The sequence below is a fragment of the Mustela nigripes genome, chromosome 18 (assembly GCF_022355385.1).
Source record: "Mustela nigripes isolate SB6536 chromosome 18, MUSNIG.SB6536, whole genome shotgun sequence".
In the NCBI taxonomy this organism is placed as follows: Eukaryota; Metazoa; Chordata; class Mammalia; order Carnivora; family Mustelidae; genus Mustela; species Mustela nigripes.
The window spans coordinates 5,774,247-5,802,212 of record NC_081574.1 but is presented as its reverse complement, the minus strand read 5'-3'; the positions used below and the strand labels follow the sequence as shown (position 1 = coordinate 5,802,212).

The window sequence follows — 27,966 nt, the reverse complement described above, 5'->3', positions numbered from 1 at the left end:
CTCCCTCAGAAATGCAGTTTTACCAAGGGTCAGGAGTTTTCTGACTGGGACCAGTCAGGTAATCTGCCACAAGAGCTTCCTCAATGCCCCACAGGGAGGAGAGGCCTTCTGCATTAGACCCCTTGCCCTTTCCATGAAGGGAAGGTGATCTTGCCTGAAACAATCCTTTCTTTTCTTGTGCTAATAACTCCTCCGCCCTAGACTTCTCCCAATAAAAACTTTCCATTTTATGCAACTCTCACGGGGCTCCCCTCTTCCTGCTGGGTGCCTTGCAGCTGAACTTTGTTATTTAACAGGATGCACGGCCACCCTTCCTCAGTGACTCAGGTAAGACCATGTCCATCCTCATCATGATTACCTTAAGACTAGCTAACGACACCCTAGCCTACCTGCCTCTCTAAAACCTGGGCCCCTTCTTATTCTTGAGCCATTCCTCATTGACGAAGATAGACCTTAAATCGACAGTCTGCATACAAATATTTTAATTGTCTTGTGCATTTTGTCTTTTGCAGTTTTAGCATGTGGCTCGGATGGGACCGCCCCTGCTACTTTGCGACCCCTGCGCGCCCTCCTGGCTTGGTGATCTATGGGCCCAACACTGAGCCCAGCTCCTGACTTTATGCTCCAGACTCCTGGCTACTGATACCATGGTAAGAACTTGATTTTGTTCTTCTTGAGTATTTACTCGATTTCTAATGCCAACTTCCTTTGGTTTTATGACCTGACCATTCAGTTAGACCTGTAAAGGGCATGATGGTTTATAGAACTTGTCTTTGTTGTATGGAAAATGATAAAGAATCCGCCTTTTTACGTTTTTTGTTTATTTTTCTACTCTGAGCTCAAAGCTGTTAAGTATTTCATGCCACCAAGTAGGTATCTAGGCTGAGTTTTGTACTACCACGTTTACGCTTGAGCCATAAGTAGAAAGTAAAATTCTAAAATTGAAATTACAAGCTCTGTCTCTATGCACATATGCCTGCAATTCACACACCTAAAAAAAGCATCATGAGATGTTACCAAATGAGATTGTAAAACTTCTTAAAGAAGTTCTATTATAACTGGCTTAGAAACAAGGATCTTTAAATTGAATATTCCTCAAATCCCCAGAAATTACAGAAAGGGACCTCCCAGTATTTTCAACATTCAAAAAAGCAAACAAACAAAAAACAAAAAACAACTATTCTCATAGAAACTCAGGGTTTTTTAAGACCCAAATATTTTAAAAATTCAAGTTTTCACATACTTTGGTAAATCTCCAGCAAGTGAGATTAGTTGAATATTTTTGGTTTATTAAAAACACCCATCTCTTTTCTGAATTATCAGATATAAGTATAATAAAATAGTACATTTTCACTCTTGTACATGTTCTTCCTAATCTTACACAGGCTTACTGATAGAATAAGGGAGTATTATTTATACTTAATATTTAAGATTATGAAAAATGTAAATTTGTATTTAACAAAATTGAATCATTTTTGACAAATTTTACTTTAATGGCAACTGTGTTTTACATTGTTCACAATGTAAAACAGATTTAAGATAATTTCCAAGATATTTACGTAACTTAAAACCTTTGTCTCATGCTAAACTGAATTAATTAATGGATATTCACTAATCAATTGTTTAGTAAGATAGAATACAGAAATTCTACCTAAGCACAGTTTCTTATTTTATTTACTTATTTGAGAGTGAGAAAAAGAGAGAGCATGAGTGGGGGGAGGAACAGAGGGAGAGGGAGAAGGACAGGCAGACTCCCTGCTGAGAAGGGACCAGGACCCAGTGTGATCCCAGGACACCGAGATCATGACCTGAGCCCAAGTCAGATGCTTCACCAACTGAGCCACCCAGGTGCCCCAAAAACCAAGCATAATTTTAAGATTAAATGCTTTTGATTCTTATGTTTATGTGCTACGGGGACAGTAAAATACACAGAAACACTCCACATGTACCCATCCTGCTTTCTCGGGGTTACTTTGGTAAGTAACTTTAGTAACTAATTTCAGAAGTTAGTTACTTTAGTTAAAAATTAAAATTAATATGTGGCTTGTACTAAGTAGTTATACTTTAAAAGAAATACAACTGTGTACATACTTCTGTTTTTCAAGAATAAGAAGAGCTCTATCCTGAAGGGGCAGATTTTTCGTTTCTGAACCCAACTGCCAGCTTGTCAGAGACCCCAGAAAGCTTTCTGTATGGGTTTTTAATAACTATCCACATAGGTCCACTTGGAGATAACCAACCATAAACCCACTGCATGTAAACAATATCTTATTTTCTAATATTGTGAAATTATTTCTGATCCCGCAGAACCCCTGAGATTGGTCCTAAAGGGTCAGATTGTTCCAGAATGTGAAAGGGCATCATAAAAGAGACAAAATGTGAGCCCCTGGGTGGCTCCATGGGTTAAAGCCTCTGCCTTCGGCTCAGGTCATGATCCCAGGATCCTGGGATCAAGCCCCATATCAGGGTCTCTGCTTAGCGGGAAGCCTGCTTCCTCTTCTCTCTCTGCCTCCCTCTCTGCCTACTTATGATCTCTGTCTGTCAAATAAAATCTTTAAAAAAAAAAAAAAAAGAGAGAGAGAGAGAGAAAATGTGGCACAAACTTCATCTTGGTTTATAAAGTTTGAGTTTGAAAATCTATGACATGCACAAAAACCTTAGCAAAACTTGGTCTCTATTGACAGTTTCATTTACTTGGTTTGCTGCTAATTGCTTTCATCTAAACTGTAAAGTTCATTCATCTATGTATTCATTTTTCTCTGTAACTTGTTTAGGTAACAAAGATTCTATGTTTTACCAGAATAACCTTCTACGGTTTATGTTGACTTTACTATTTCCTTGAGTATTTAAGAAATCTAGTTATTTGACAAAAAGGTAAAGCATTTTAAAGTTACACTATCTCTACATTAACTTGTAAATTTTTTTCTTATCACTTAAGGAAGTAAATAAGTACTCTTTCTAAGTAACCTATGGTCCTGTCTTAGTCAAGTGCCCAAAATTTCATGACTCCTTTTTATATTTTCCTTTCCCACATTCAAGTCCTCAAAGCTGCCTTTGAGATTCCCCAGAGACACCTGGAAAATCACAAAGATTTTTTTCTTCCACCATATGAAAAGAGAGATGTTAGAAATAATTAGGTCAATGTGATTATGTTACTATCGAGCTGTCAAATCAAAAATAACAATTAGGTATTCTCAAGATAAACAATTATTCATCCTCAAGTAAAATGTTATTAACACACAGATACTTCGGTCCTACTGCAGACTCCTAAAATCTCTTGACAATCTTGATTTATTCTTGCTCCACTCTGGCTACATGTTTAGGATATCCACGGTATATTATATCTTAGGGTCATTCTGTTATACCTGAAGACTTTTTCCTATAAAGATTTTGTTCTTCCATTTTTATAATTACATGTAATATCCACTCTTCTTTGAAAACAGTGCTGGGGCACCTAGGTGGCTCAGTGGGCTAAGCCTCTGCCTTCGGCTCAGGCCATGATCCCAGGGTCCTGGGATCAAGCCCCGCATCGGGCTCTCTGCTCAGCAGGAGCCTTCTTCCCTTCCTCTCTCTCTCTGCCTCTCTGCCTACTTGTGATCTCTGTCAAATTAATTAATTAATTAATTAATTAATTTTTAAAAAGATTGTTTAAAAACAGTGCTAACCATTATGCTTGTCGATGTTGACTTTACCATTTCTGGCTGCCTTTGTCTTATTGTACAACAGTGTTCCTTGTCAGCTGCATTATTCTACTCTCGTCAGCCCTCTCACTTTGGAAAGTTATCAGTAATACACTGGCCACAGCCATCTAGAACCTTTGTCACCTCCAGGTCCTTGCTTCACTGGATGCTTCCTAACCAGCACCTGCAATCACCTATAGGCCAGACTGACTTGTCTTCAAAAGAAAGACCCTCCTCAAAGTCCATGGAAAAGGGCTATGCCAGAGAGTTCCGGTATGATCTCCTGATGGCATCATTTAAACACTGCTGAGACCCTACCAGGGGACCCGGTCAGGATTTCCAGAATTCTAGTGGAGAAGCATTTGGACTCATGAGACTACTAACCCACCTTCGAGCAAAGTGAGAACTAGTTACATAGGCCTAAATGAACTACTGAGGAAGGACTATGGTTTTTATTTGGAATATTTTAATGTTCTACTTTCTGAACATAAGGAAGTCTTTGCTCTTCTTATGCCATCTGTATCTTAAAACAATTTGGTAGACAAAGCTTTTGCAAAAACAAAGGACCTATTTAGAAACAGTATCTGAGTCTCTCCCCCCACGCCCCACCCCCTGCCCAGAATTTGGAAACTCAGTATTATGTAGTGTTCTTGCTTTCAGAGCAATATAATTATTTGCCTAGGTTCAACAAGAATCTGTCTTCCTTATTACCAGGATATAACCAAAAAAACTGGTTAAGTAACCACGGCCTTGGCTGCAAGATCATATTTGATCATATAATCAGCAACAACCAGACCCTTTCAAGAAATGAAAGCAGACTTCATGGCACCAATGCCTGCCAAAGCCCTCTTGGGAAAACAAGCCAGGGACCTGGCTTCCAGGGTTCCCAACTCATAGATGAGCAAGAAAGATCACTTTGTAGGGGTCCCAGAGCTGGAGGATATGCTGGGGACCACAGAAGGAAGGAATTTATGCAAATATGTAGATAATGAAGGTGAAATCTGACAGCAAGCTCTTGTTCGAGCTTCCTAGTCTCAAGAGACTTTTAAATGCACAATCTAAGATTCCTTATGAAAACTTCCTGCGAACTATTCTTGCTACACCTATGTAAATAAATATAATGAGACCAGTCTTATTTTGTGATCATAAATAATCTCTCTTTGATTATTAGAGGAGGGACTATGGGAAAAAAAATTGTGTCTCTGTGGGAAACTATGCATTGTTTACACTACACCATTCCAGGATATCAGATCCTAGCTATGTTCACTGTCTGAGTTATTTTGCACCTCTTTGTACCCTGCAGGGAACTGACAGATGTGAAAACTCCATTTTCTCTGGTAAAGATTCACTTGACTTCCTTCTCCCCTACAGAAAAACCAATTTCCATCCCTACCTGCATAGTGGCCCCATTCCTGTTACCATGCCCAAATGATCAATTCTTACCATATTTCCAATTCACGTGGCTTCCTGCACTGCCTGGCTACAACCTCTCGAACTCACGTTCCAAATTGTTTCCAACCTGATTTGGCATCACCAAGTACTAGCACCTGACTGCCCTGATCGTGTCTGGGCTCTAGTGAACTTTAAACTGACCCTTCTGTCCAGGTTTGAAGAAACCCAGAGCACTGAAGCCCATGTGACCACAGTGAGCAGGATCCTCTCTGGACAGGCCGTGTAAAAGTGTGGCACAACTCTCAGGTTACACATGCCTTTTGGGACAGGTAACCACACCTGGTTCGAGACCCTGGAGACAGTAAGCCATGCTGGGAAACCACCTCTAGGACCCATGGTCAGGTCCCCTCAGGGCTCAGCTCCTCACTCTAGACTAGACTGTAACCTTCTGTATAAAGTCCTGCCAGTTCTTTGCATTTTAGGGATTGTCAGTTTAAGATGCCTAATCTCCAGGATGCTAAAACTGACCTTTGCCATCACCTCTCAACAGACAGAACCAGTACCAATAAGAGTCCTCAAGTCATTCTTAGACTCAATTTTGCCTCCAAGGTTATGACTACCTTGCAGTTATTCAGGGAAGAATGACATCCATTTTGAAAGATGGTAACACTAATGGCCAAAATTAGCAAGACAGAAAACAACGTGTGTTGGAGAGGATGTGGAGAAAGGGGAACCCTCTGACACTGTTGGTGGGAATGCAAATTGGTGCAGCCACTGTAGAGAACAGTGTGGAGATTCCTCAAGAAATTAAAAATAGTACTTCCCTATAACCCTGCAATTGCACTACTGGGTATTTACCCCAAAGATTCAGATGGAGTGAAAAGAAGGGCCATCTGTACCCCAATGTTTATAGCAGCAATGGCCACAGTTGCCAAACTGTGGAAAGAACCAAGATGCCCTTCAACGGACGAATGGATAAGGAAGATGTGGTCCATATACACTATGGAGTATTACGCCTCCATCAGAAAGGACGAATACCCAACTTTTGTAGCAACATGGACAGGACTGGAAGAGATAATGCTGAGTGAAATAAGTCAAGCAGAAAGAGTCAATTATCATATGGTTTCACTTATTTGTGGAGCATAACAAATAGCATGGAGGACATAGGGAGATGGAGAGGAGAAGGGAGTTGAGGGAAATTGGAAGGGGAGGTGAACCATGAGAGACTATGGACTCTGAAAAACAACCTGAGGGTTTTGAAGGGGTGGGGGGCAGGAGGTTGGGGGAACCAGGTGGTGGGTATTGAGGAGGACACGTATTGCATGGAGTACTGGGTGTGGTACAAAAACAATGAATACTGTTACACTGAAAAGAAATTTTTAAAAAAATAATAAAATTAAAAATTAAAAAAAAAAAAAAAGAAAAATGGTAACACTGACAACACGAATGTCAAGCTCTGATCTCCTGGAAAACAGGGCTGGTCCTCCCACTGTGTTTAAAGAAAAAGTTAACTCCAAGGACCACTCTGCTTCCCAAAAATCCAAGAAAAGACTCATCACCACCATTTTCCTTCATGACTCGGATGAGGCTGTCTTCGTCCTTCTTCTTAGTTCCCAAAGACTCCCTAGTGACACTCCTGCTTACCTGACCGGCTTTCGCCTTTGCTCTGAGCACTCCTCACGGAGGAGGGATCTCTGCATTACAGTGCTCTGAATAAAACCATCTCCTAACTGCCTAGTACGCATTGTCCTTCACATCTTCCACATGTTTTTTTTTTTTTTTTTTAACTCCTGGGAACAGAGTTTTGGTTACTCAAGAAGCAATAATCTCATTAGATCTACAGAAGTTTATCCTCTTTGGTGAGTTTTGAATAAAAAGTGATGAAAAGATGAGCAGTCATCCGATAATCAATCGAAGCAGAATCATCCAATTCCTAAGAAAGAATGATACAAGATACTGAATACTCACTTGATCTTTAAATACTAAATGAGCCACAATAACGTATCAAGCACAAAACCAGATGATAGTGATACAAAAAAAAAAAGGATCCTGTTCTAGAGGGGGAAAATCTAAAGAAAAATGTGACCAAGCCTAGACTTTGAGAAAGAAAGAGAGTTTTACACATAGGGTAGGAAAGATATCCTAGACAGGATGAACGAACAACACAAAGAAATATTCATGACATCAGTGGCTCCATGGAGAATCTGAGAGTAGTTTGTATGGATTCAACAAGATGTCAGTTGCAAGATCAATTTTACAAAAGCTTCCTTAAAACAGCAAAGAAGATATATTTTGGGAAGAATTATGAAAGAATAGGACATAAGGTCAAAAGATATAATAATAAGCTATTGCAAAAAAATACAGCCTGGATGAGAGATGGGGGAGGTCACGGGTTTAATTGCATTCATCAGACATGAGAAGAAACATGAGCGTAAAGCATGTATCTTAACATTCTAGTGATAAGTATGAAGATCTCAGAATTTTTTAAGAAGTATGATAAAATTATATGGATAGACTGCAGAGAAGTTGAAATCTTTACCTTATGATTTGCAATATATTAATATAAAATTAAACTTTCCTACTCTTCCACTACTCACGTCTCCTCGCACATTCAAGGATATCAACTATAGAACGCCTATTACAGAAAGAGAAAAAACAACTGTAGGGCTCTGTTCCTTAAAAAGGAAAAGCACTTGTTCAAATACAGTTACACAGCACCAAAGAGGAATCCAAGAAAACACTGAAAGGCAATCCTGTGAACTAATCAACCAAACAGTGAGAGACAAATCACAGATATAAAATACTGCGTGTTAATTTCAGCGAAAGCACCTTTTGGAAATTCTAAAGCAGTCAGTGGTGGAAGAAAATGTAACTATTTAGGAAACAGTCTGATTGGTTTTGTTTTAGTATTATCAAGGGTAGGTCAAATTAAACAAACATACTTGTTTTATTAGCAAAAAAAAACCCAAAACATTTTAAAAGTTAAACCTTCTTCACAATGGGTTTCAGGTTTAGGTACCATTTCATAAGTAAACAGTGAAACACCTTCTCCTAAAAAAGAAGTGAAATGAAATGATCAGCACATTTACCATGATTCTTGGCTCTGTTCACTAGAAATATAGCTCACAGACATACATGGGCAGTACTAGAATGAGATGTTTACATGAACTTTTAATGTAGTGAAAATATAAAAGACCAGATCAAATATGACAAGAGATAAATTCTGGAAATTTCCTTAAATTGCTTCCTGAAGATATTCTATTCTCTAACTCCCTAGAAGCTGTATCACTTAAAGTGTCTTAAGAAAGACTCACTCTGGATCCAAGAGAATGTAGGTTTCTTAAAGACCCAGCTCCATAGATGTATGCTCTGTATTGCTGATATCCACTTTAAACATTTTTTTTATTAACATATAATGTATTATTAGTCCCAGGGGTATGGGTCTGTGAATCGCCAGGTTTATACACTTCACTAATATCCATTTTTTAATCTGATGATAATTTCTATGCTCTATAGCTGGGTTCACTGCCAAAAAATGCAAAAATCTTTAATTTTCTTTTTTTAAGCTTTTCATAACCTAATTGTCTTCCCTTATATCTTTTTTTTCCCTTATGTAAAATTTATTTTCCATTAGGAGGATTACAGAGACTTCATATTTCTAAATAATATAAAATAATATAAGCCGTTTCTAAATGCTCTCAAATAACACAATAATAGTGATCAACAACGCATGTGTATGAACTCTGAATACTTACATATTGGAAAGGATTACTTTTTATAGTTAAAAAAAAAAGGCATAGAGAAAATGTACAGCTAAGTTATTCATCAATACCCATATGTTTAAAAAAAAAAAGCAATACACATATGTCATCTCACTTACTGGGATGCTTTATCGAGCAAACTTAATATCTAACACTGAAACCCCTCTGGCGTCCACACGCTCGCCCAGCGCCGGGCTCTGAGAGTGCGGAACGGGCAGCAGCGAGGCTCTCAGCACCATGAGGGCACTGTTCCTGAGTGAATGTTTGTGTCCCCGAAGTCCACATGGCGAAACCCTAACCCCAATGTGAGGGATTTGGAGGTGGGGCCTTAGGGAGGTGACGAGTTCGTGAGGGTGGAGGCCTTTTGCTTGGGATTCCTGCCCACTCGGGAGGTCCCAGGGAGTCCCCCTGCCCCTTGGGCCATGTCAGGATACAGAAGACGAAGCAGGAAGCCGGCCCTCACCAGACCCCGAATCTGCCGGACCTTGATCCCAGCTTCCCAGCCCACAGAACTGTGAGAAATAAATGTCTGCTGTTTGCACGCCAGCCGGTCCGGGGTGTGCTGTTACAGCGGCCCCCACGGATGAGGACGCCGAAGGCCAGACCTTGTGTTTACACCATCCGTTCTCTCCGAGGAACTGCGTTCCACCGAGAAACGGGGCCAGGGCAGGGAAGGTAAATATGAGTGCAGGACACCCTCAGAGTCTAGAAACGGTAGTACTTAAAGAACAGAGCGAGTGGGGAGGACCGCCACAGGGGCCTCCCTCCGTGGCCCAGTCGGGGACCATGTGAGCACCCTCCTCCCCAAACACACAACAGCAGTGAGTTATCACCTGCGAGGTAAGTCTGTGAGTCCACACGGTGTACGGTGGGAGAAGGGGATCAAGCAGGGCAGGGGAGTGGAGGGCTGGTCCTGTTCACATGCCGTCACCTGCACACAGAGACAGTCACTGTGCTTCCGAGCCTGAACCCTTTGGTGTGACCCTGGAAAGAAACTTGCTCAAACCACCTACGTCTCAGGGAAGGGCAGAAGCTCCTTTTACAAACCACTCCAAATACAGCCCTCCACTGACCAAATCTGGCCCTTAGGAAGCAGATGGGATAGATTTGGGGGAGCACAGGCAAATCCATGGGATTTCCAGGCCAGTGCTATTATTCTGAATCAAACACGCCTCTACCCTTGACCCACAGGGGTCACACCACAAACTGCAACCCTCCTCAAGCGGCTCTGATTCCCAGGGTCCCAGAAACTGTGTTGCGTTGTGTTAAATCCTCACCCAAAAAACTGGAATGACACAGTAAAAAAAATACCAAAAGAAAAAAGAGGAAGAAGCCACAACCTGATCAGTGTTGGGAAAGATGCCAGTGCCTTTTATTCAATGAGCAGAATTAGATGATAGCCAGTGGATTTATTTAAAAGTAAAAAGTGGAAGAAGTTTATGCAAAAAAAAAAAAAAAAAAAAAAAAAAAGAACTACTTACCTTCCAAAAAATTTTTTTCCAAAACTGAAAATCACTGATAATGAACACCAGAATAGGAAGGGCTCCAGACGCAACTACCGCGTTTGATGGTCGTTCTATATTATGTTCTTTCACAGACTCATCACTGATACATTAACTAAATCTAAACTCATGTCCAAAAGCCACAAAAGCATATGCCAAAATCTATTCGAAATGCCTCATATTTTATTTTTTTAACAAAGGCCATAACAATGCCTCATTGATTTTGAGTTGTGGTTTTATCTGTCACACTTGGAGTTAACCACTTTCCTTCTCCATAACGGGGTTTTCCCATCCTTTTTAAAGCTACTAAATTATCCTGGATTAATACCCAATAATTTATAGCTCTAATATTATTTGGAAAGGAATACCTTTAAGAATGAGTAAGAAGGCTTGACTAGACCTCACAAAAGGAGCAGTAATAAATATCTTATCACTGGAGAGGGTTATTGTTCCCCCAGAGAAGACAAGAAAAACCTGCTTGGGAAAGCCACCCACGTTTATGGTGACATCCAGCCTTTTGGACAAGTGTGCACAGCTCTGCTTCCTCTCTGTGTACAATCTCGCCCATCTTAGGAGCATGACACACGAGACAGCTTGTCCCTTGTTCACACGTCTCTGATGTCAGTGGAAATAAGCCGTAAGATTTGCAGGCCTCCCCCCACTTCCTTTCTTCAGTTCACTCTTTGGCTTGGTCCTGAGGCTGAGGCATTTCCAGGAGACACATCCAGCCATAACAAAGCTCTGAGGAGCAGGAGAGCATTTCTTCCCAGGGCTATCTCGAATGAGAAAACACTTTTTCCAGAAACCTCCCAGTAAGACTTCCCTTCACATCTTATTGGGCAGAAGTGAGTCATATTCCCAAACCCATTACTGGGGAGAAGAACAGAGTAACCACGATGAGCCCGGACTAATCGTCTGAGCGTCGAGTGGGTGCGGGGGGAGGTGGCGGGAAGAGAATTAACACGTATGTGTGCACTTCCCTTCACGCTGGCTGCACCCAGCAGAGAGTAAGCGTTTTCACTAGGGAGACCCAGGACTGGGCATCTTTGACTGATCCGTCATTTCCTTTACCCACAAAGAATCTGTTCAGTTGAATTTTTTTTTTAATGTAAAGACTGAGATTTGCTACTTCAGCAAATTATTTTGAGTTTCTGCAGATCTGAAAGAGATTAAACCAGGTGGCCACGGTTTACTACCATTTAGCAAGCATGCCTTACCAACCAGCGGCTCTAACTCTTTATACCTGGAATGGTCATCTCTTGTCTGCCTGGCCCAGGGGATGCGTACCAGCAGCTCATAGCACACTGCTTCCAGTGTCCCCGTGCGGGGCCTCACAGACCTCTCCTGCTGGGGAGAGTACGATGCGGGCATCTAGCTTTTTGTGGCCCACGGTGACGAGCTGTGGCACAAGAGAACGTGACTCAGAGCCATCCTGACTATCCCTCATCTCCACTACTTCCGATCCAAAACAAAGCACACATTTGATAATACAGACAAAATCCTTTATTCTGTATTGAACACAGAAAACATGGTAAAGAGAAGGCGGTGCTCTTTGAAGATTTTTTTTTGATGTTTCTTACATAAATATTTTTTCCTCATATAACAAGAAAAAAAAAATAACACACTAATGGGAGTCCAAAGCATTGCTGCACCACTGAGAGGCAGCTGGTTTTCAGATAGCTTTGCAAAGTGACATCTGCCGGGGGACGCAACACCTGTCATAACGAGCACATTCCCGTCACCACTGACTCTGGGTACGCTTTGCCAAAAGTGATCTATCAAAGCAATTACAGGTCATCATCTATACACCTGTTAGAAATCAACTTCAATCTTTGTAAGCTCACCTCTCATATTATCTGCACTCAAAGGCCCTACACAGGAGATGAGTGTCTATCTGACTGAATACAGCAGGTCTGAACAATGGGTCATTATTTATGGGGACATTTGTAAAGGGTGTCATCCTCGAGGAAGTGTGGCAATTCCCCTAAGCGGGTAATAACAACATACTCGTGCTGATTTTTCAAGAAACAAAATAAATATCACCTGTCATTGGGATGAGTCACTGCTATTGCAACTTGACAGTTACACTTACAAACAAAACAACCCACAAGCTTATACGCTTCCAGCCGAGTCCACTATCTAGTGGCAAACAGCCAAAGTCCTGGAATTACTGCAAACGGCAGAAGTACATTCATAAAATAGCGGGCTCCAGAGCAGTGAAGTGCTCACTCAGGGCCTCTCAGAGTAGAGGTGCTATTAGGGAAAATAAACGGTTTTCACAAAAAGTGGCTCACACAGCCCGTGTTCTCTAAGAAGGCTTCTACGGCCCATCCCCATCCCCAGAAGCCTCTCCTCTCTCCATTCCTTCCTCCAGCCTCCGTCCACCGCAAGCGTCCTTCTTGAGAAGAGCCGATGAACTACAACTTCCTCTCCACCGTCTCCACAACCGAGGCCCGGTCAGAACTCTCCAAGACATTCTTGCTAGCCCCTCTGTGTGAGGGGGAATTAAAAACTCAATTTATGCAGAAGACTCAATCCAAAAAAAGGTCATCATGCTCAAGAATGGCAGCTCTAGGGGGTAACAGTTAGCACGTTACATAGAGCTCCCACAGGTTCATTAGCAGATATTGGTTACTTTCAGATGGTTCTAATGATATTAGAAAAAAAAAAAAAAAAAAAAAGTATTTGTTGGGAACTTTGCAGAAGCAAATCACCAAAAGACTACAAACCCATGACTCTTATCCCCTGGGGGAGGTGACAGGGGTAATTTCACACCAATGGCTCAAAGAGATATAGCCCCATGTAACAGAGGTTCTCACCAGAACGGTAGGCCATCATCTCTCAGCCAGGCGGGGAGTTTTAAAACAAAAAATAAAATCCCAACTCTCCTTCCCTCTGTGCCCAGAGATCCTGTTTTGGCCCAGGCATGGCTGTGGTCAATAAATGCAGGAAGGGACATCGTTTGGAACATCCTGGAATTTGGAAGGCCATTTTAATTAAAGACACATGGCAGTCTCTGGGGAGTAGGGAAGTGAACAAGCAGAGTGACAGAGACCTACCCAGTCAACTTTGAGTCATAGCTGCAGAACAAGGGACAATCAGTAAGTGGGGATCACTGTCACCCACCCTTGTGCTGGAAAAACTAGCCAACATTTATTGAGTGCCTCTGTATATTAGATACCATCTTTAAGAATGTGTATTTCAACACATTTCATTAGGAAAAAAACTTCCGCAATTGATGCTAATTTAATGCCTGTTTTATGTTTGAGGAAGCAGAGACACCGAAATATTAAGTACATAAGTCAACGTGATAGAACCAATATGCAGCGGAGCTGGGATCGGAACTCAGGTTGTCCGGTGCAAGGATCAATGCTTTTAGCAAAACGTACCGTTGTGCAAAACCTTCCCACTTACACTGATACAAGACCATTCTACAAGTTTAGGAAGACCACTTGGAAACAAATGAGGGACGCTGAGATGATCATGACATTGTGTGATGGCTAAAAGCACCGGAAATGAGATAGCATGTGCAGTCAAACAACAGAAGGGAAATGGATCCCTTAGTTACTCAGCATATAATTACTGAACACCTCTTTTGCATGTGGTACTCTGTATTGTAAGAGGAACAGGACACAGTCGGTGTCCTTAGAGGCTCATACCCTGGAAGAAATGTGAGACTAAGCCATTATTGGAACATACGCAAGCCATTACTCATCGTTTGTCCTCTACCTAAGAAACTTGTAGAAATCAAAGCATTTGTGATCTGGTGTGTAGGGTCTTTTCTTTCTCTTTTTCTTCTTTTTTTCTTTAACCACCGTCAAAATAAGTATACTCCTATATTGTGAGGTATTCGGGCCTCCATTTCCCTCGAAGCCTCGAAGCTTACATAAGGCAGCTAACACATTTCTGGGTTCTGACCAACAGCTTGTTCTCTAAAGGGACGCCCTTGATTGGCAGAGGTGACTCCCAAATGTGGTTTTAAAACATGGCCACTTGTGAAAAGCATCCAGGTGATGATTTACCTTACAAGAAAAATTTTGCTGAGGAAAATAATATTTTGAACAACAACAAAAATGACAGTAGAATAAATGGAAAAACTCTGTAGAAAAAGAATTCTCATATATGTTTACCACAAGACTAGCATTTGTCTTATATTTAGCTTCTTCGAACTTCATGTCTGACAATATTAAGTAAGTAACAGAAAACAGGTTAAGATTGGTCATAACATGTTACATTTTCTCCCTCTGAAAAGATGGGAGGAATATGTCTCCTTATCATTAATGTACATATTATAAGATTATAGAGGTATAAAACTGCTTAGCTGGATTCTCAAATTAAAAGAGATTCAACACATTTATAAACATATATTTAAAGTAATGATTCTAAAAAAGAAAGTTTCCTGCTGATTTAAAAATTGACTTCTCCCACTAAAAACAGGTCCTAAACTAAAACCCTCCAATGGTGGTTATTATTCTGAGATTCTATAATTCTTTATTGAATTATTTTTGTTTTCAGTATTTGGGAGATGTTTACCGTGTCTGTTGCAACCAGTGACTTGAAAGTTCAACTTAAAAATCCTTGCCTTTGACTTAGTCTCTCACGGCTCTGTTCTCAGAAGAGGATTTATTCTGTCTCCACCTTGGTTTTTTTGTTTTTTAATAGTTGTTAAAATTCACTCATTATTTCCAAGAATGGTAAACTGAGAAGTTCAGAACAACCTCCCCACTGTGAAAAATCAGTAAAGCTGACGAGATACAAGCAAGCAAGCAAACACTAGCTATCTGAAGGTACAGATGAGCTGATGAGACGGTGAAGCACAGAAGAGGGCCATTTCAGAGGTGAGACAGCATTTGAAGGCCATTTTCCCCAAGGGATAGTTGGCCTCACAGAGTTAGAAGCCTGACCTCAAATCATCTCAATTCCTGGTAAGAAACTAAATCAAAATTAACCAGGCTTATTAGAGAAGCACATGACTAAAAACAAAGAGAAACAACAGATTATAAAGGCAGACACTAAATGCAGCCAGAAAATGGAATTACCTGGTAGAGATTTCAAAATAAATATTTGTTGTGCTCAAAAAAAGACAAGATTAATAATTTTGGCAGAAAACTAGAGAGGACAAAAAGACATCCAAACAGAATTAAGAGAACTGGGGGCGCCTGGGTGGCTCAGTGTGTTAAGCTTCTGCCTTAGGCTCAGGTCATGATCTCAGGGTCCTGGGATCAAGCCCCGCATTGGGCTTCCTGCTCTGTGGGAAGTCTGTTTCTCCCTCTTGCATGCCCCTGGTTGTGTTTCCTCTCTCACTGTATCTCTCTGTCAAAAAAATAAATAAAATCTTTTTAAAAAATTATGAGAACTGAAAAATACAATAAATGGGACTTAAAAACCAAATATATGTTTACCATCAGAATAGATATACAAAGAGGGAAAGGGCAAATGGAAAAGAAATCAATAGAAAATATCCAGAAGGAAACGAGGAAATACATAAGGACAAAAATTTGAAAAGCCGTGAGACAGGACATCTGCATGATTCAATTAAGTGTCTGACTCTTGGTTTCAGCTCAGGTCATGATCTCAGGATCCTCAGATCAACCCACATCAGGCTCCACACTGGGCATGGAGTCTGCTTGGGATTCTCTCTCTCTCCCTCTGCCTCTTCCACCCTGCTTGTATGCACAATTTCTCTCTCAAAAAATATAAAATAAAAATAAAATAGAAATAGAAATAGGAGAGGACCTGAATAGACATCTCTCCAACGAAGACATCCATATGGTCAACATACACATGAAAAGATGCTCACTGATAATCAAGGAAATGCAAATTAAAACCACAGGAGGTATCACCTCACACCTATCATAATGACTAGAATCAAAAAGACAAGAAATAAGTGTTGGCAAAGATGGAGAGAAAAAGAAACACTTGTGCACTATTGGTAGGAGTGTCACTGCAGAAAACAGTATGGAGGTGTCTCAAAAAATTAAAAACAAAGATACCATATGATCCAGTAATTGCACTCCTGGGTATTTCCCTGAAGAAAACAAAAACACTAACTCAAAAAGATATGTGCACCCCTAGGATTACTGCAGCATTATTTACAATCGCCAAGATATGAAAGAAACCCAACTGTCATTGACAGATGAATGTATAAAGGAGATATGGTGTATACACACACACACACAGGAATACTACTCAGGCATGAAAAAGAATGAGATCTTGCCAATTGCAATGATATGGATGGCACTGGAGGATATTAGGCTAAGTGAAATAAGTCAGACAGAGAGAGAAAAATATGTACAATTTCACTTATATGTAGAATCTAAAAAAAAAAAAAAAAAACAGAAGTAATTGAAAAAACAAACAAAAGCAGAAACAGACCCCATATATACAGAGAACAGGTGGGTGCCAAAGGGGAAGGGGTCAAAGGATGGGCAAAATGGGTGAAGGGCAGTGGGAACTACGGGCCTCTTGTTGCAGGGGGAGTCAGTCTGGGAATGAAGGCGCAGCACAGGGAATACGGTCAGTGGGAGCGTGTGTGGTGACAGATGGTAGCTACACACGGGGGGAGAACAGTACAGCATATACGGTTGTCAAATCACTACGATGTACACGTAAAACTCATGTTTCAAGGAAATAAACACGGTGTGTCAACTGTTCTTCGATAAAAAAACCAAAATATAAAAATTTTTAAACAATGTGACAAAATATTTTCAAAACAAAAGTTAAAACAAATGTAAGGAAGTGACATAACTGAATTTATTAACTCTTCTTTTGTTCCTGAGCCTGCCAGTTGAAGGCGTGTCTACATTATTCTGTATTTTCCCTTTTACCCACCTGTTTTATTAGTAACCCTCGACACAGACACTCCCTTGCACTCCCCACTGGTGTAGCATTTATCACTCAATGCATACAATCATGCTGGGAAGGGCAGGGCACACGGGGGTTCTCCCACTTCAGGGGCCCTTTAGGGCAAGAGGCTTTGTAAGAACGAAGGGACGACGCTCCGGTCCAAGACCCACGCCTCCAACCCATGATCTTCCACGGACCCAGCGCAGGGTGACCCAGGCAGAAGCCAGGCGAGGTCAAACGTCTGAAATATTAACTTCCAAGTTAAACCTCGTGCTTTGTGATCAGATAGGGTGAAGGATTTTTATGGTAATAAGTAATTAGTGTTAACTGGGCACTCTTTTTGGTTTAAATACAGGCATAATACCGAGAAAGAGATGAGTTGGTACACCTGTTTGCATAAGAAAATACCCCTGGGAGGTGTGCAGTGGGTACGTAATACCTGAAAGTGTGGCCGTCTAAAGCAGGGGTGCGTAGGGGCTGTCACATGAGGCACGGCACCGCAGCAGGTGCAGGGGTGCTTGCGACAGCCAGAGCACAGGATGCTAGGGGCCTGGTGTCACCTACACCACTCCCATGTGAGGGACTGTGACATCCTCCCCGCAGATCTACTGCCACACCTGACAGGTGATTCCTTCCATCTGGGGAGTCCTGCTCTGTGCTTTTTATTTTTTTCTGAGACAAACCAGAACACATCGACAAAGAAATCAAAGTTTTTACCACATAGACGTTCACGGCATCTGTAATTTTAAATGTCTCTAACCGCAGCCAGTATAAGGAAGATGTCAGTGTTTCTCTTCCTCAGGTAGCATCCGCCCCCCATGTTTGGTCGGAAGACAGGGACGCCCCAGTGCCCTCTAAGTGGTGTCCTTGCTTCTTTTCAGATTGTTCCTTGTTTATCATGGCCGTTCCCCCATCGTGTGGAAATCAGGTTTCAACATATGATGCTTTCTCGGCCTCGTATGAATGAGGTGTAAGATAACGAGTGGCTAATTTTAAATTTAAGCCATGAAGGCGGAGGCTGAAGAATCAGATAATGTTAAATCCTCCTTACGTTATTCACATAAGCGTGCTGCGTGATGAGAGCCAGCGTCGAGAGCTGAAGCACAAAGCCACGGGGACCTTTCACTCCGATGGCCTGAAGTCAAGCCTTCGCCAGCTCAGGTTCTCCCCTCCTGCCTAGTGAATGTTTATTCGATTACAAAACAATCGTTGGCGCAACGGAAACCCTCTGCTTGAGAGAAGCTGCTGGCGTTTTTATAGCAAGAACTGCTTTGGCAAAGTGGGGGCAAAGCCTGCTCAACCAGTACTAACCCTCCATCCCGAATGTGACCCGTGCTCTCAGGGTTGCTGTCAGACTTTGCCAACATTCACCCATTATTAATCTTTTAAGTAAATTACAAGCTGGACAAGCTGGACTAGTTTAAGTGACATTAACCCAGAGTCGAATGTTATGACAGAGAGGCCCTGGAAAGTTTAAAACAACACTTTCGCACACCAACCTTTCGAGCTTTCCCTCTTCTCTTCGATGCCTCGTGAGGTCTGGTGTGGTCCTTACAGGCTTCTAATGAGGCATCTAAAACATCATGCCTTGTTGGTCCACTTTTTACACCTGAAATCCAAGAGGATTTGAAAATTAGTTAGAACTTTACATGGACTGAATACTAATGCAACTTAAGCAAAATAAAAATTAACTTATGCATACTGGTAAGATGAAAGCGCCAGTCCTTTTAAATAAACATCACATACTTGCTCTGTGAGGTCTGTTTAGAACTTCGAGTTTATCCACTACAGTGTCCCCAGCAATTACTTAACTCCAAGGTCAGAAACAATGCTTGCCTGTCCAGTGATGACATACCAGCTCCACAGGAACCCACCTGTCCAGTGGGCAATGCGAGAAAATGTCTACCCGTACCTTAGGCTCTACTCCATCCCCAGTTTTTAGATTTTTACATAATGATCCAAAATGAACAACAGAATAATGCATAAAAGGCAAACGGCAGCCTAGGGGACCCTCAAGTCCCAGGCACAGTGAAGTGATGATGAGTGATTCCACACAACCCACCATCCACATCGTCCAACTAGTCAGTCACTGAGGCTTTTATCAACAGTGTCTAATAATCAGGAGTTACCCGCTGGAGACGCAGAGATGCACAAGCACTGATCCTACCCTTGGGGAGTTCACAACCCAATATATAATGCAGACTTCGAAAGTAAATATAATAAATACAAGGCAAAAGTAAACGTCATGCCATCAGAAACTAAAAATCATATATGAGAACGATTGCTTTGCAAATATTTCAGATAAAATAGGATGCTCTAATAAAAGAATTATGACTAATTTTGGAGGGTCTGATTTGAAAGTTCTAACTCTTCTTTCAAAAGTAGGAATCTGGGGGCGTCTGGGTGGCTCTGTGGGTTAAAGCCCCTGCCTTTGCCTCGGGTCATGATCTCAGGGTCCTGGAATCGAGTCCCACATTGGTCTCTCTGCTCAGCGGGGAGCCTGCTTCCCCCTCTCTCTCTGCCTGCCTCTCTGCCTACTTGTGATCTCGGTCTGTCAAATAAATAAAATCTTGAAGAAAAAAAAAGTAGGATTCTGGTTAATTGAAAACAAAATGCACAACAATGGTTAAATATTTTCTTGAATTCAAACTACTTGCTATTTGCAACTTGGACTCTAAAAGTGTGTTGAGGTTCAAGGTTCTGAACGACCTTACACTAAACCCTAATACTAAATCCCTTTTAGAGATACTCAAACCAATCACCTGCTGACCCCACTATCTCCTCGGTTATCTTTTATATTTGAGGTATATTCCACTTCAGACCTTACTGAGGAGATGGGCTACTAGACATGCATTCTGCAATTGGCTACCCTGCTTCTTTTACTCATTTTGAAGGTAAGAGTGTTTCTCTACATGTATCACTTTCTACTACATTCCACAATCGCTGTTTGAAAACACCTAGAATTTCTAACTCCTAGGGCAGGATATGGTTATAAGGTTTCTGATCTTTAAGATCTAAGATTATAAGTAATTGGAATATTAGAATAAATATTAATTGCACCCACTATTCTTTTTTTTTAATTTAAATGTTTACTGAAAGCAAGAGTATATAAAAATAAGTATAAAAAAAAAAAGAAAGAAAGAAATGTAGAGGACTACAGATATAATTTAGAATCCAACGCACTCTTCTTAATGCACCATGAGTTTCCTGCTTGCTAATGTGTCTATGTCAAAAACCATGGTTACAGCCACCTGCTTCAGTTCTACCCTAAAACAATAGGTTGTGAACAGTCTATAAAGATAAAGATCTAAAAAATATATCACAACCTCTTAAAACTTAAGACTAATATTACTAATAGCATTTTCACATTTTCTCACAAAATGTATCACAAAATGATATGAGAACAGACGTTCCTCAACTTAAGATGAGGTTTTTCCAGATAAACGCATTCATTCTAAGTTGAAAATATTGGAAGTTGAAATGCACTTAATACCCCTAACCCACCGAGCATCAGAGCTTACCCTAACCTACTTCCCCCATGCTCAGAACACTTACAAGAGGCTACATTTAGGCAATGTTACTTAACAGACAGCCTATTTTATGATTAAATGTTGACTATCTGAGGCAATTTAACAAATACTGTACTGAAAGTGACAACAGAATCCTTGTAGGAGGGGAGGGCAGTTGTCAGTGTGTGGGTTACTAACCGTCGTGACTGTGCTTGCCTGGGAGCTACGACTCGCTCGCTGAGGCTGACCAGCATCACAAGGTACTATGGAAAGAATGTTGTACTGTACAGGCACGTGGTTTATACCACATATCACTCGCCCCAGGAAAGATGCAGATTCAAAATTCCAAGTACAGTTTCTGATGAGAGCATGTTGGGGCCCCACAATAGTAAAGTCAGAAAATTATTAAGGCAAATCATCATGAGTTATGTGGTATGTAAAACAGCATCTCTGCAAACTCAGCTGTGGCGATTTGCTATGTTTTCTTCAAGGATGTTTCAGTAAACCACAAGCAGCTGAAAATGCAAAGTAACTATAAAAGCTAGGAGGGGAGAGCAGCGAGATTTTATTCCTTGCCACAGCCCAGGAACAAATATTTCCTCCCATCTTCCTGCTCGCCCACCTCTGATGACTTCTGCTGTTTGCTCAAGCGCTGCAGTTTCTCAAGGCAGTCATCGGCTCTCCTCTCACATCCCAAGGGTGGTCTCACCATGTCCCGTAAGTCTCCCTACCCAACAGTCCCAACTCCATGTCTCTTGCCAAGAGGTGTGTCCCAGCAAGGGTCTGACTTGATATATCCTACTACCTAACACACCTCTATCTTGAATGTCACAGAGAAATTTCAACCAACACACCCTGGATCCTTGTTTGATGAATGTTATCAGCCATCTAGGGGTCAAGGTTGAAAACCCTAGACTCTTATCTCTCCCTTCATTGACATTCCAACTTCACGATACAAGGGATTCCCTTAGTTTTCAAAAAACGGTCAGAGAGAGAAGACCCTCACAGCCCCAGAATGTTTACGGTTAAGTTATACTGCCCAAGATTTCATCAATTTGAAATCTGTTTGGGTTAATGATGTCATCGTATACAAATACATCTAGGAAAGCTGGAAAGTGAACTTGTTCACTTCTCAGTAGGAATTAGTTAAATCACTACCTCCTCCACTCACCTAACAGGGATGGGCAGGATTAAGAGGTGGTTTTGATACTGACTGCCAGAGGAAAAACCAGGCTAAGGCAGCATAAGGACATCGGTAACCTAAGTGCTACGAAAGGGAGAGAATTGGAAAAATTCAGAGACTTAAGAAATGTCCTTAAGACAAATTTGGTCCATGCAGTTGTTGTGCTCACAGAAGAGGAGTAAGAAAGACTTTCTTCTTTTCCACATCTATCCTCCCGCACATCCACTTCCTACTTTCAAGACACAGAATCCAGACTAACACTAGTACTAATGATACATCTAAACACTTAGCATTCATTGGTACAAAACACACTGCAAGACCAACTGTACCAACGATGCAAAGGCTTTTGAAGGTTAAAAATCCATATAATTAACATGAAAAAGCATATCCCAAAATTTTAACAACATCCCACCAAGAAATTTCTTCTGAGACCCCAAAATCTGAATAATAAGTTATTTAAGAACAATGTAGAATATAAAATCTTAAGACTGTAGAAAGAGCCTTAAAAGACACCTAGGAGAAACTCTTTCCATATATACCTTTGGGATTTGGGATATATGCAAGTTATTCATATGTCCTATGCAAACAAAACTCAACTAACCAAATCGGGGAGGGGGAGTGTATGTGTGTGGGGGTGTGAGTGGGGGGTGTATATTCATCTACTAAGAAATCAAGTTCACTCTATAAATACAAATCTTATTATCATTAAAAGATGTGGAATCTTTTCCTTTATAATCACTGTAGAGATCATTAAAATGTGACTTTCATATGTAAACTTGTTTTAATACCAAATAACCTTTACCATTGGGAATAACTTCTCCATCTTCCAAATTCTCTAATACTTGCATAGGAATTATCTAGACTGTATCTTCCCTGTCTAAGCTCTGTTAAGGGAAAGGGCTAGAGCTTCACATCAACCTTCTCTCTCCTTGTATTTATCTCAATACTTTGGACATTGTAGGTGAATAGCAAACATTAAGCGTTCAGTGAAATCGAAGAGCAAATCAAACAATCAGATAATGGATGGGCTGTAACACTTTCCTTGTAGCTAACCTTCTGGTTAAAGCTGACTGATTTATGCTGAGCTGTTGGGACGTCTGGCCTCCAATGAGTAGACTGGCAGGCTGTGGGGAAGAGGGTTGAGAAACACTCTTCTCAATACAATACTTGTGTGTCACTTGAATTGTTAAAAGGAGCAATCATTGCTCTTCAATTTAAAATATTTAAGAAATACATGTATAGTGTGCCTAGTTACTTGATATAATAGTAATTCACACTTTCTCTTGAAGAAATACTCAGAATATGCAAAATATTGAATATCTAAATGCCTATGATTGGATGGGCTTTAGTTCTTATTAAATATATATGAAATATTTTTTCAGATTTATTTGAGAGACAGAGAGAGAGAGAGAGGGAGAGAGTACAAGCAGAGGGAGAGCAGAGGGAGAACAAGAAGCAGGTTGCCCACTGAGAAAAGAGCTGGATTCAGGGCTCAATCCCAGCACCCTGAGATCATGACCTGAGCCAAAGGAAGACGTTTAACCAAATGAGCCACCCAGGCACCCCCATACTCAGCCATACAAATCATTCTTTAAGCAGACAGTACTATGCTTTTCCCTACAAAGCCAGGATGAAGCCTCATAATCCTTCCCAACCCAGAGCTATGGGCAGTGACCACAGACCAAGGGAAGTCAGCACAGACACCATGTGTTCTATCACTGGATGAATGCAGGAACACAGAACACCATATCACAAAGGCTGTAATTTAAAATACGTACTTCAGCACAGACTACAGGATACAAATATGTGCACTAATTCACACCCACCCAAAACACCCTCTCCAGGAGTGCTCAGCTAACAGGTTAACAAATACTGCATCAAGAGACAACTCCTACAAACCCTTCTGCTCAACTGTTATTAGAAATTCTGCTAACTGGCAAATGGATCAAAGAAATGAGCTATAATTGGTGATGTCATCAGCTTGTTAATCGGCATAATGGATGCCAGAAATGTTTCTCCAGTTAAATTCACAGATTCAAGAAAACTGGATTGGCTCATATATTACAGGGGATCCCTCTCCCTGTTCATGAATAACCCAGTATGAGCTGCAGTCGTATCCTGGGGCCGGGGGGCAGACATCCAAGACTTGATCCCTAAACGGCCCTATAGAAACTGCAGGGTCAGAGGATATCTGGTGGCCTGATGCTGACACATTTATGGAAACATATAACCTAGAATTTTGTCTGTGGCTAGTACACCTTTCAGATAAGGAATGGAGGGTTCACCTGAGGGGCAAGACCTGGGACTTGAGCCCAGAGGTCTGTATTGTAGACAGTTCTCCACCTGCTTGTCGGTCGATGTCAAATGCTGTGTATCTGAGACTACAGGAGTCTAGTCTAACCTCCCCCAACCTCTCATAACTGGTGACTCCTCCCTATGAAAAAGACATCTAATAGTTGGCCATGGCCAAACTGCTGAGACCCAGCACATGTCTGTATTGACCTGCAAAACTTTATCAAGCACAGACAAGAAGAAAGTTGTCTATTAAACCAATGGACAAGGTGATGATGTGGGCATGAAAAGGATTTCCTTCTGCTTTTGCCAGTGGCCAAGAGGCACCCCTGGAACCATCTCAGCCGCCTGCATCACTGAAAAACAAGCAGAAGCCAAATGTGTGCGGATTCAGCATGTCCAGTCAGCTTCTATTTACTCGGCAATTAAAATCAGTCTCGGGAGGTGGTCTGAGGAGCTCCGGGAGCAGTGCCATGGATGGTGGAGAGCCATCTCAACAGGTAAGTAATGTCAAGAGCTTTCTACGCTTTCTGTCCTATGGGGTCAGAGGCTAAAACAACTCCCATGCAAATGTGATGCCATATTTGGCATCTTGAGTGCCGTATTTCCTGCACTCAAGCTACCAGTCCACATTTCCTAGGCCTCCAGGCAAGGACATCCATGCAACGGCACTACTGAGGAGCTCCCGCCTAATCTTCACTGGAAGTCCTTCATCTGCAACAGGCAAACTGAAAACCATGTATCAAGTGAAGACTAATGGATACATTTCCATAAAAGGCCTCTATGCAATGAACGTGCTCAATGAAAACCATCTGCTTATGGCTTGGTAACAGTATCTGGCAGTGCCTATCTTTGTGAAAAGGCACTTTCAAAGGAAAACACCTAAAATTTTATTGTACATCTACCTCAGTAAAGTTTGATGATGGGAACACTCAATTTGAACCCCAATTAATATGAAAAGTTATTCCTTTCCCCAAAATAGAATCCGTTCTTCTAATTAGACTTATATTGGGGGGGAAAAAAAACCTGCATTCAACTTTGTGTCCATAAATAATTTTGTAAAAAAATGTCTTTTTTTCTCTTTAGGTCATTACCTACATATCTTGATTTGCCTCCTGGTTCACAAAACCTGAAATAGTTACTATTTGATTCATTACAGAAAAAAATCATTAACCCACCCAAAGTGGATTATATTTAAAAATGAAGTTAGATCAGTTACTCTGTTGATACCAATATGGAATTATCTGGTATTTAGAAAAAGCAAATCTTAAGGGGTGCTTAAGGTTGTGAGATGGAGCCATGTTGGGTCCATCCTGAGCGTGGAGCCTGCTTAAGATTCTCTCCCCCCCGCCCTGTGCTCCTAACCTGAGTTGTTCTTTCTCCCCAAAACAAATAAGCAAATCTTAATAAGATAATATAATCCTGTATATAGAATAAAATCCCCTTGAAACAGGTATTTGCACCTGTTGTGCGCACACGCACACACATGTGCACGCACACACACACACGCAGTGCCTGGAAGGAAATGGAAGCACCGTTCCTAGCAGACACTCTGATTTGTTCTCCAAGAAGCATCCCAGGTGACATGCACCACAAAAATCAAATCTGGTGACTCCCCTGCATAAAAAACAAACAAACAAAAAAACAAACAGTGGTTTCTCATAACATGTAAAAGGAGAACCAAACCACTCCAAGTCTTGTCAGGTACTCAAGCCCTGGGGTCTGGCTCCTGGCTGCCTTTCTAACAGTTTGTCCCCAGCTTCCCTTCAGCCCAGTGAGAGGCAGCCTCACTGGCCTCGGCGCAGTTCCTGCAAACATTTTCCACAGGACCTTTGGACGTGCCATTTCCTCAGGCTGAAGCGTGATTCGAGCAGTCACAGGGCTCCCTTCTCCCCAGTGCCAGGCCTGAGATCTACGATCACCCCCGCTAACTGCCTGCATAGCTGTGGTTCTGTGTGTCACACGGCTCGTGAAGTGACGGTCTCAGTCCCCTTCATCTACTGTGCCTTCCTCACTAGGCGTGACATCTGTGAGGGACACACCTGGTCCCTCCTCTGCCATCTCCCTGCAAGCCAAACAGGTGCCCGGGACACAACACGTGCCAGGGGTTCAACAGGAGGTAAGCGAGCAGGACGACGGGAAAATTTCCTCTCTTTAGCGACTTCTGTTAGTGAGCATGGATTTGCATATTGTTTATAAAATGAGAATTTAAAAAGAAAAAAATTACTGGTTAATTTGATATCAGAGATTATTTTTTTAAAAAACTGAGTTTCTCCCTGTACTCCTGTTCTAGTATCAGCGAATCTCTGTAACTCGTGCTTGTGACCTTCACTGCTTCCCACCCACCTCAGAGCCACAAGTGCGAGGACAAGTTGAACTGAAACGGGGCTGAAAACAGAATGAGAAAGGACTTTTATTTCACCACAGAAGATCTGGAGGTATCGCTTGATACGGGGTCCTTTTACCGCTCCCCAGCTCCAGCCCATCCAGATGGTCTAAAGGAAGCTGCCGACTCCACGCCTCTATCGGTGGCAGACTACCAGACAGAGGTGGGGTACCAGCTGGGCTGATCGGAGGCAATTTGGAACACCAGGGGGGCTTGATTTTATCACGCTAAAACAAAGGCATCAGATTAAGGCTAGACAATATGTCTCTCCTGCCCTAAAATGCAATGATCTTCTGTCTCTGTGGAATGACATAAAACAAGGCAACTCTAAAAGATATCTTTGTATTAGACCACACAGAATGGCTGTTCCATCTCTGAGTAAAATTTAGTGCCTCCAGGGCCTGAGCTGCACCCCACCGCCTGATAGCCCCCACCATGTGATGCAGAAATCGGAAGTCTCCCAGAAGGCCCAGTGCTGGCCCCTCATGGTCCTCCACATGCCCCAGACCCCGGGGATCCATGGACATGGGGCCGAGTCCTGGAACATCCTGCTTCCACGGAGAGCTGCACTCTTTCTTAACAACATTGGGGTTACAGGGTGCACCACTCTGTTTAAAACCAGACTTTTCTCACTTAATTTATATTTATACACCATTAAATATTATTCAGAGGCTTTAAAAATAAACAAGATAAAAACTGAAAAAAAAGAGAATGTAAGCTTTAAGAACAGGATATTCTTAACTACCAAAACAATTCTATGTATCTACTGATTTATATTAACCTTAGAGTCAACATGATTTTAAAATAAATATTTGAAAATACATACTAAGCCTAACCCTACATAAAATATAGTTTGTCAAATTTTATATATTTTCAGAAAGCTAAGATATAAAAAATAAGGTTAAAAACATACAAAATTAATTCTTTTGTGAGACTATTTTAGGGAATTCATACCCAAGGAAAAGATACACATCACAGATTATTTCCACACCCATAACTTTTTCATCTTGAAAAGGGAAGTTAAAATCATGGCGAGAACAGACAAATAGCGAAGAATAAAGTGGGTCTTATGAAAATTTTAACCCAATCTTTGGGTAAAGATGTCTCAAGTTCAAGATTTCATCACTTTTGACTGCTGACATTTTTTTTGTGCTTGTAATCAGAGAGTGTGAAATGTTTTCTACTGTTGTTACTTTTGATAAAATTACTACAATTACAGAATTCGTTATGATGGTGACAATTAAATTACACACAGGAGAAAATCTATTTAAGTGATATGCTTAAAGCAAAATAACTAGAAGCCAAACAAGGCCTGTTACAATGAACTTCTTATCCTGAGCAAAGATTTTTTTTTTTTAAATAAGTAACACTGCCCAAAGTTTCTTCAAAATAAATACTGATACTGTATTTCCACA

General features: G+C 41.3%; 1 protein-coding gene and 1 long non-coding RNA gene across 7 annotated transcripts in view; one reads left to right on the top strand and one right to left on the bottom strand.

Annotated features, from left to right (window-relative positions):
- MCPH1 (microcephalin 1) overlaps positions 1-27,966 on the bottom strand; it is a 238,384-nt gene that overhangs the window by 164,707 nt on the left and 45,711 nt on the right. For 2 of the 3 annotated variants that reach the window (XM_059384224.1, XM_059384226.1), the window contains one exon: positions 18,681-18,790. In XM_059384224.1, coding sequence (XP_059240207.1) covers positions 18,681-18,790 — 110 coding nt within the window. Of the gene's footprint in view, positions 1-9,099; positions 9,765-18,680; positions 18,791-27,966 lie in introns of those variants that run through there. The other variant, XM_059384225.1, reaches the window with a different exon arrangement.
- On the top strand, positions 65-27,966 carry LOC132006458 (uncharacterized). Of its 4 annotated transcripts, XR_009401096.1 has the most exons (7): positions 65-327; positions 513-650; positions 17,537-17,609; positions 19,986-20,075; positions 24,479-24,665; positions 26,184-26,284; positions 26,459-27,966. It is a non-coding gene; the product is annotated as an uncharacterized LOC132006458 (long non-coding RNA). The 4 variants fall into 4 exon arrangements; XR_009401097.1 differs by lacking the exon at positions 17,537-17,609; XR_009401095.1 differs by lacking the exons at positions 17,537-17,609; positions 19,986-20,075; positions 24,479-24,665; positions 26,184-26,284; positions 26,459-27,966 and adding an exon at positions 3,831-4,815.